Raw genomic sequence first — 9,639 nt, forward strand, 5'->3', positions numbered from 1 at the left:
AAAAGTAAGTTCTTAGCAAATATATATTAATTTTATAATATAATTTGTACTTTTAATTAAAATTGATTTTCTTATAAATGCTTAGCTCAATAAAAAACACTTCTCCTATTGATTAATGCAAGATAGTTTTTCTCTTCATCTTTCTCTAATTTTCTGAAATTGTTTTCTTAATTAATGAGATATTTTGTGAGAACTCATCGATGGATCTATGAAAGTACAGAGTGTTTGTTGCAACAACTATACAATCGTATAGAAAACGAAAATAGACAAATGTATTGGAGTTAACAAAAAGAAAAGACAATTGTATTGGATATAAGAAAGTTTTTGTTTGTTTATGGGATTTCAATTATTGTTTTAAGACAAGACTCTAGCAACTTTTTAACACTGTTTATTTACTAAGACCATGTACAAGGGGGTGTTGAAACTTATACAATAAGGATGTTGATAAATTGTGTTAATCTAAGTGGTTTCAACATCTGTTATAAAGTTTCAACATATTGATAAAATTTTATGTGGGCCAATTTTGCCACATGTTGCAAATTGATTGGATAGAAATGTTGTGCATATTTATTTTGTTTTATTTTCACCTAATAACGAAAATTTATTTATTATATAATATTTTTACTTTTAAATAATAAAAAATATATTAAAATTCATAACTTTTTACAATTTATAAATAGAGACTACTCTTATTTCATTTGGATACAGAAAAAAACGTCATTTTTAGTATTCTTTAATATTTTTTTTAAATAGATCCTAATAATAACTTTTTAAAAATTCAAAATTCTTCTTATTAAAAATTATATTATTTTAAGTTAATTAGAATTAAAAATATTATTAATATATTGGTATTATATTATATAGATAAAAGTGTGAATTAAAAATGATGGGGTAAGGTGTTGAATTTTTTTAAACAAACTATTGTAGATAGTTAAAATGAAGTGGGTGTTGAATAAATATTTGGATAGAGAATCAAATATTATTTTAAAGTATTTTTGGAGTTTTGATTATACTTTAACTATTTTAGATATTTACTTTTGAATATTTGTATATATTTTAAAGTACTGAAACCAACTTAAAAGTACCATATATATTCTGGATGTTTTTATATACATTAAATATATTTAATATTTATTAGGGTATCCAAAATACTTCGATTTAGATCAGATTCGATTATCTAAATACCACAATTTTGAATAATTTGGATATTCAATCAGTTTCTCTTCGGGTTTGTCATTACCTTTATGGATTGGAGTCGGTTCGGTTTTTAGATTCAAATTTTTTGCCAAACTTTAATATTGATATGAAAAATAAACAACAATATATTTTAGAAAAATACATCCGCGCGGGCGCGTGGATCAAAATCTAGTAGTGATTAAGCATTGATCCCTTTTTTCTTTCTAATTACTATCCAAAAAGTTAGGGAGATTTACATTTGTTGATCTTCTTATCCTTATCCTTTGGAGCCGAATGGTCTGACCGAGAAAATTAGGAAAGACAGGTAATATGGTCAATCTTTTCTATTCTTTCTTGGCATCAATAAAATGGTAATAATCTTCTTCAAATCTTTAGGCAATCCGCTATTTCTTTGATACACACATGTACCTACAATACAAATATCCCCTATTATCCTGTTCTACTTTATAGCTCCTATACTCTCTTTCAGTACTTTAATCATTTCATCTCTCTTTCTTGCTCAGCCTTTCTCAACCAAGTTAGTCTTCACAAGATTCAAATCCACAAGAGATCTCGATCCAGTAGACTCTCACTTGTTTACAAGATGATTCAATCTGGCGAGACCGTACGATTCTTGATTCACCTCTTCAACGGAAGATGGTTCATGGTGTTTGCTTCTTTCCTCATCATGGCATGCGCTGGAGCCACTTATCTCTTCGGGACATACTCCAAAGACATCAAATCCACGCTCGGTTACGACCAGACGACGTTGAACCTGTTAGGTTTCTTCAAAGATCTCGGAGCAAACGTGGGAGTCATGTCCGGACTCATAGCCGAAGTCACACCGACTTGGTTCGTCCTAACCATCGGCTCCGCCATGAACTTCGTCGGCTACTTCATGATCTGGCTTACCGTCACAGGGAAAGTAGCCAAACCGAAGGTTTGGCAGATGTGTCTCTACATTTGCGTCGGAGCCAACTCTCAGAACTTTGCAAACACGGGAGCTTTGGTTACTTGCGTCAAGAACTTCCCTGAAAGCAGAGGAGTCATGCTTGGTTTGCTTAAGGGCTACGTAGGGTTGAGTGGAGCGATCATGACGCAGCTTTACTTTGCTATTTACGGTAACGACTCAAAGTCTTTGATTCTGTTGATCGCTTGGCTACCCGCTGTGGTCTCCCTCGTGTTTGTGTATTCCATAAGAGAGAAGAAGGTCGTGAGGCAGAGGAACGAGCTCAACGTGTTCTACAATTTTCTATATCTCTCCATCTTCTTGGCTTTGTTCCTCATGGCTATGAACATCGCTGAGAAGCAAGTTCACTTCACCAAAGCCGCTTACACGGCTAGCGCTACGATCTGTTGTGTCTTGCTCTTTGTGCCTCTTACGGTTGCGGTTAAGCAAGAGATCGAAGTATGGAACATGAAGAAGTTGCCAAGCGCGGTCGAGGTTGAGAGCTACCACCCCAAGAAAGAACTTGAACTTGTTCAAGAAGACAAGGAGATGAAGTCTTGTTTCTTGACGGTTTTTGACCCACCGCCAAGAGGGGAAGATTACACAATCCTACAAGCATTGCTAAGTCTCGACATGATCATCTTATTTGTCGCCACTTTCTGCGGTTTAGGGTCGAGCTTGACGGCTGTGGACAACCTAGGACAGATAGGGGAATCCCTAGGTTACCCTAACCATACGGTTAGCTCATTTGTTTCTCTAGTTAGCATATGGAACTACTTCGGTCGAGTCTTCTCCGGTTTTGTCTCGGAATACTTGCTCGCCAAGTATAAACTACCCCGACCGCTCATGATGACGTTAGTCCTTTTATTGAGCTGCGCGGGACACCTTCTCATCGCGTTCCCTGTCCCTGGCTCGGTGTACATAGCGTCCGTTCTAATGGGATTCTCTTTCGGTGCGCAGCTTCCTTTGCTCTTTGCCATCATCTCGGAGCTTTTCGGGCTCAAGTACTTCTCTACGTTGTTCAACTGCGGACAGCTCGCTAGCCCGCTCGGGTCTTACATCTTGAACGTTCGTGTCACGGGGATGCTTTACGATAGAGAGGCCTTGAAGCAGCTAAAAGCTAGAGGGCTAACGAGAAAAGATGTCAAGGACTTGACTTGCTTAGGAAGTCAATGTTATAAACTGCCGTTTGTGATTTTGGCTTCAGTGACCTTCTTTGGAGCGCTTGTGTCTTTGGGTCTAGCGATAAGGACGAGAAAGTTTTACAAAGGTGATATTTACAAGAAGTTTAGGGAGACTCCTGAATCTGAATCTGGATCTGTATTGGTCTCTGATTCAAGAAAGTCTTGATGAGGAACACAACAAAAGCTGTTTAATTTGCTTGTAATCATTTTCTGTTGAATTATAGATGAATATATTTTTATTAGTAGAGAGCTGTGTCGTTATTCTATGCTTCAACGTGGTTTAGTTTTAAATAGTGGAAGCGTTTTTGTCATATTAGGGTTGCTTTTTAACGGTCCATTTAATATGCTACAAAAGGTTATAGTAATACATGTGGTAGTGCAAAAACCGGAATCATTCCGAAAAGGCGAAAAGAACGTTCACGTGTTGTTGCAAATGTTACATCAAAAGAGCTGTCATATTCGCACTTCGCGTCTGTCTCACTCTCACCAACTATGGGTTACGCATGCGGGGGGTTAGTTAGAAGACCTTTTCACATCATTTTAGCCGATTCAAATTGAGGTATTTGTGTTAATTTGGACACTCGAGCCATAAGAGTCAAAAGCCAATACTTTTCGCCACTCTTTTGAGACGATTAATTGTACAGTTGTGAGTTAGGTTTCTGGAAAGAGACGGAGCCTAGCACATAGCGGTTCGTGTGCGTGTCCCTGTCAGCAGAGCCTGGTTTAATTCCATGCTCTTGAAACATTTTAATGGAGTTCCATTTTTTTTTCTGTAAAAGGCAATGGAGTTCCATTTTTGCGGGGCCTTTTATATATATATATATATATATATATATATATATGTTAAATATAAAATTGAAAGAAAATGTCAAGAGAGTTTTTCAAAATTATGCTATATATAATTTTATAATGAGACAATTTGTCAAGTACTCATATTAGAGATTCAAATTGGCGTTGTACGCACGGATTGACGTTTGTGGTCCAACTTGCACAATCCGTCTTTGTTTATGACGAAAGTAACCTCAAGCTGAAATATTATCCGGCGTCTGCAATAAAGTGGAAGTGAAAAGGATTAGCTGACAATTCTCTTTGCTCTTTTTCATTGGTCATAGATCCTAAATCCTACAATTCATCCCAACCACATGATTCCACAGTTTCTTGTGTCAACACTCGCGAACTCAATGTCCAAAGATTCTGACAATTCTCTTAACTCTTTCTTCACACTTCATTTCTTTATTTTTACAATATCTTTCTTCTTAAATTTTCTTTTCGTCTAGAATTTTATGTGTAGATCATTTTCTCAACATAAACTATGGTATATACTTATTGAAAATAAAAAATCTGATAAATATTTTTTCTGGATTTATGATGAACTACATTATAACTGATCAATAATTTGACCACTAAACATGTTACAAAATATATTAGAGAGTTAGCAAATTTTGTAACAAGATACAAAATATGTTAACATGTTACAAAATATGTTAGCGAGTTAACACATTTTCTAACATGATACAAAATTTGTTAACTGTAAAATAGCATCAACTATAGTCTCGCTAACATGGTACACAATTTGTTAACATTAAAATAACATCAACTTTTACTAGGTTTATGGTAGAACTACATTATTAACTCATTAATAATTTGACCACCAACATTTTACAAAATATGTTAGCGAGTTAATAAAAAATTTGTTAACATGTTAATGAAATATGTTAGTGAGTTAACAAATTTTGTAACATGATACAAGATTTGTTAAAATAAAATTAACTATAAAATGCATAAAACTATTTCAAATTTAGACAATCATAGTGAAAATTTTACCGGAAGATCACTTATGAACTTCTGTAACTTATACATTCAATTCCTAAAGTGTTAGGGTTAAATGGACAAAAGAGGCAAAATTTGAGGACCAACCATCATTGGTCATCAAGCTTTTGCAACCACCTCTTCGGTGAAGCTGATTTGGACGACGACGAAGGCTAAGCTCGAGCCATCGGCGCATATATGTGCTGTCCGCAGGTGAAAAAGAAGTCCAAACGTAGTGGCTAGTCTTGATTTCAAATACAAAAAAAATTCACCAAAAGAAATCAACACTGTAAATGTTTTAATCAACAGGTCTCTAAAGAAATTGAATCCTTATATGAAATAGATGGTAAAATCAAAAGTGAAATGAGTGTGAAATTTTGAGAATTGTTTCGTATGTGAGTAGAAAAAGAAAAAAATGAAAAATGAAATAAGACATGAAAGAGAACGAAATAGAGAAAGCTCATAAAAATAGGAAGGTGATCATCTGTCTGCAACAAACAGTAGATGCAAGTGGGATTGGAGGTTTTATGCCAAATCTAGTGTCATGTAGGTAATGTAGGAATATGGACAATTTTGGAATGGAAATTAGTTTCACAAATGAAGGTTACAATTATTTGGTAAAGAAAAAAAAAAGTCTCTTATGAATTTAAAAAAAAAAAGTGAATTAAAATTAGAAGAGAGAGGTCTATCATGCGAGAGACACTTCATAAAATTTGAGAGAATCACCTACACTTTGTCATGTTCTCATTGGTTGGAAGAAATCTACAAAAATAAATAACTAAATAATAATTAAATAATACTTTATTTACTTTTTTTTAACTTATGTTGGCATCTACCACTTCAGATACTCTTAGAGTATTATTTGTTTCTGGTCAACTGGAACTGCAGTAGCGGATCTAGAACTGAATTTAATTGGGGGCACGTAACAATTTCTCACTGTATTTTCTTTATAGATGGAGGCACTTTCTTTAATTTACCATAATTGTTTAAAGAAAATAAAAAATTAGATGGGGGCACATGCCTCCGTACCCTCTTTACTACGTCCGCCTCTGACTGGAAGATATTTATTAGCATCAAAGAGTGAGAACTACAACGATTGCTGTGAGCCTCATACACGACAATAACCAGCACAATAAACAGACGGATACCAAAAGCCTCATAGAGTAACCCAAACCAAAAAATGACAGGTGAATTCCCCAGAGGAAAATCTATCTGTAAATACCCAACCAACTTAGAATCTAACGGTAATTTTTAACCAAGAAGAATGAAAACTCTATGGTATAGATAATTTGTCTCTTTCTGTAGTAGACACTAACCACTGGCACCACCTCCTTTAATACGGTGATTTTTTAATATAAAAATCTGTACGATTAATTTATTTCTGTTTCGTATAATAATTATTTATGGTAAACTAATACAATAAGTTATTAGGTAACTGAAAGGGAATGGTAGACGCTCCATCTTCTCTCTACTTCATGAGAGAGAAAAGGAGAGTCGCGGTGGTTCCCCGACGGTGGTGAGCAGGTTCAGCTTCCGGGACTTGGAGGTTTACACAGCTCCTTTGTCGCCGGCCTTGACTCCGGGGTGAAGGCTTATCGAGCTTCAACTTGCCGGCTTTTGGTTTCCAATGGTTACGGGTGATGGGTTTTCAGATCGGGAAAGGTGGTCTTCGAACTCCAGAGAATCGGTGAGATCTCGGCTGCCGATTGATGCTCACCGAGGATGGAGTTTCGTTCAAGACGATGAAAGGTTTGTGTGATGGCTGGTGTCTCCGCGGATGAGATCTCGAACAGATCGATGTGTCTCTCCGATGCAAGGAGAATCAGCGGATGAAAAGGGTGTGGTGTAGCTTCGGTTCAGGTGAGGCTGTGAGTCGGCGGCAAGGTTTCCGGTAGTCTTTCCGGTGGTCGGCCGATCCATTTCATTGGCGGTGGAAAACTGAAGCGGTGGGATGACGCGTGTTCTCTTTGGTGTAGAAGAAGAGTCAACACGTGGTGTGATGTGTCCGTGGGTTTAGTTCAAGGAGTTTGGGCTTGGCCCATTAGTTCTCCTTTTCTCAGTTCGGGCTTTAATGCCCTGTCTGTATGTTTGTTTCGGGCTTAGTCCCTTCCAATAAATTCAAATAGATGGAAAAAAAAGTTATTAGGTAACTGACAATGAATGGATAAACTTCCTTTCTGATTCCTTTCACATACATAGACATGTGTAAATACTCCTATTAAACACTACTACTTGCTACGTATAATATTTGTTTTCATATGATTGGATTCCTGAATACCAACCAAACCGCCTATATATGTTTTAAATACTTCTTCCGTTGTTAATTGGATTGTGATCGAATTAAAAGCACAATTATATAGTTATTTTCTCTTATGTATTTTTCCACCATTATAAATTATAACTAGATTTTGACCCGCCCTTAAAAAGGACGGGTATATTTTTTGTTGGAAAATTATTTTACGTAATAAAAATTATTATTTTTGATAAATTATATATTTTAATTTTTATGAAATTTATCTTAAATTTACTTATATGACTTATTTTTTTTATTTTCAATATGACTAAATTTTAGAAGACTCTAAATAATTCCAACCCGTAATATGATTTTATTTATTTAAACCGAATTTAAACTTATTTTACACTGATTTTTTTAATTTATGTGATTTAGTTTTTATTTTAAATGAAAATATTTTTTAAGGAGTTGAGATAATTCAGACCCGTATTATGATTTTATTGATTTAATCATTTATTATTTTAACTTGATTTTATTTGGAGGCTTCATTTAATAAATGCTTTCAAATAATTAATAATATGAAAGATTTTTTGAAAAGATATGGTGCAAACATTTAGTAAACAAAATTTTCAAAAAGGCTAATAACTGAATTATATTAAATACTTTTTAATATAATTTTTGGATTGTAATATCATTATTGTTATATTTTTGTTGCTATTTTAGATAACTAATTAAAGAGATTTGGAAGATTTAAAAGAGATTTGGAGAGATGTTGTGTGCAGAATTCCATGGACGTGGGAAGCAAGTAATTCTTTAAAATTCTAATTGTACATATTTAAATGGGCCACGAAATTAGGAATAAGTGGGTAGTATCTCATGATTTACGACAATATAATTAAAGGAATGTAACTAAACCTGGTTCCAAACACATTTCATTAAAAATACTATCTTTGTTTCCAAACATCTCCATTTTGTACTTCAACTTTAATAATATAGATATTAAAATTAAGGAAGACAACAACCAATCTAAATGCAAATAAGAAAATTAATCAAAGTTTTAACATATTTAGAATAAAAAATATTATAGTTGAATTTAGAAAAATAAATGCAATCCAATATACCTAGATGATAACTAAATCGACTGTACAAAAAATTAACTAAATATAATATATCTAAAATTATATGTCTAATTAAAGTAATGTAATATTATTAATATAATGCATAAATTACAAATTAATTTAAAATTAAAGTATATAGCAATCAATTATTATAGTATATTTCTTTTATAATTATTTAGATCCGTGCATGAGTACGGGAAAATCACCTAGTATAGTTATAATTATTGAAATTTTGATATTACCTGAAAAAAATATGTTAGAGTTAAAATTGTTAAGAACAAACCAAATCAAATCTAAATTTTGAGTTTTTACAATTATTTTAGTATTTTATATAGAATGTAAAGTATGGAACATTTATAGTAGATTAGATATTTGAAATAACATTTAATTTCTTATGAAGTTATTTGGTTTTGATGGCTAGCAAAGATTTGGTTAAAACTAATGTTGGTCTTGTTAAACTTAGTAGGATTGGCAATATATTATAACTGTCCATTTAACTTATGAAAATATAAATGATACTGTATGCTTGTGCAATATATAAAATATATAAATATAATATCATTTATAGTGTATAATTTAGATGATAGTGTTAGGCATCATGATTTTGACTTATGGTAATATATAAAATAAAAGTGATAGTGTACGTTTGTGAAATCATAGTATTTTTTTAAAAAAAAAATCGTATTATCAACCGTTTGGGATAATTATTGGTTTTACTCTGTGTTGGAAAGTAAATATTTGTACTGGTGACCGTAAATTTCTCTAACATTACCAACTGATTTATTTGAAATATTTCAGCAACATTAAATGGTTCAAATAATGTATTCAAGTTTCCAATGAATAGGTCCAAACAACTTGCATAAATAGATTTTTCAAGAATGCTTCTCTTTTAATAGTATAGATTTATAAGTCGGGGACCAAAGTCAATGAATCTGTTTATCAACTTAAACTTGTTATCGACTATCTCAAACATTTGAAACTATTTTTCATACAGCCTAGCTTACAGGCAATACTATTAGACACTCCCATAAAGAAAAACAGAAGAGAATTTCAGTTAATTATTTTCGTTTTAGAACTTTTTTTTGTCAACCGTTTTTGAACTACTTAGATCTAATTTCCCTTCGAAAAAACCCTTACCCGTCAAGAGAGAAAAAGAAAGATTTTTTATAG

The 9,639-nt window shown here is 33.1% G+C and overlaps 1 protein-coding gene across 1 annotated transcript; it reads left to right on the forward strand.

Moving 5' to 3' along the window:
- The first annotated feature begins 1,392 nt into the window (after positions 1-1,392).
- Positions 1,393-3,554, forward strand: LOC108848242 (protein NUCLEAR FUSION DEFECTIVE 4). Its single transcript, XM_018621556.2, has 2 exons — positions 1,393-1,501; positions 1,701-3,554. Exon 2 carries the CDS (start codon positions 1,781-1,783, stop codon positions 3,473-3,475), a length of 1,695 nt encoding a protein of 564 aa, XP_018477058.2. The 5' UTR covers positions 1,393-1,501; positions 1,701-1,780; the 3' UTR covers positions 3,476-3,554.
- The last annotated feature ends 6,085 nt before the right edge of the window (positions 3,555-9,639 follow it).

Source organism: Raphanus sativus, chromosome 4 (genome assembly GCF_000801105.2).
Source record: "Raphanus sativus cultivar WK10039 chromosome 4, ASM80110v3, whole genome shotgun sequence".
Taxonomy (NCBI): domain Eukaryota; kingdom Viridiplantae; phylum Streptophyta; class Magnoliopsida; order Brassicales; family Brassicaceae; genus Raphanus; species Raphanus sativus.

Bases quoted from the DNA above. Each gene is read 5' to 3' on its own strand.
- LOC108848242 (XM_018621556.2), top strand. From the start codon at position 1,781: ATGATTCAATCTGGCGAGACCGTACGATTCTTGATTCACCTCTTCAAC.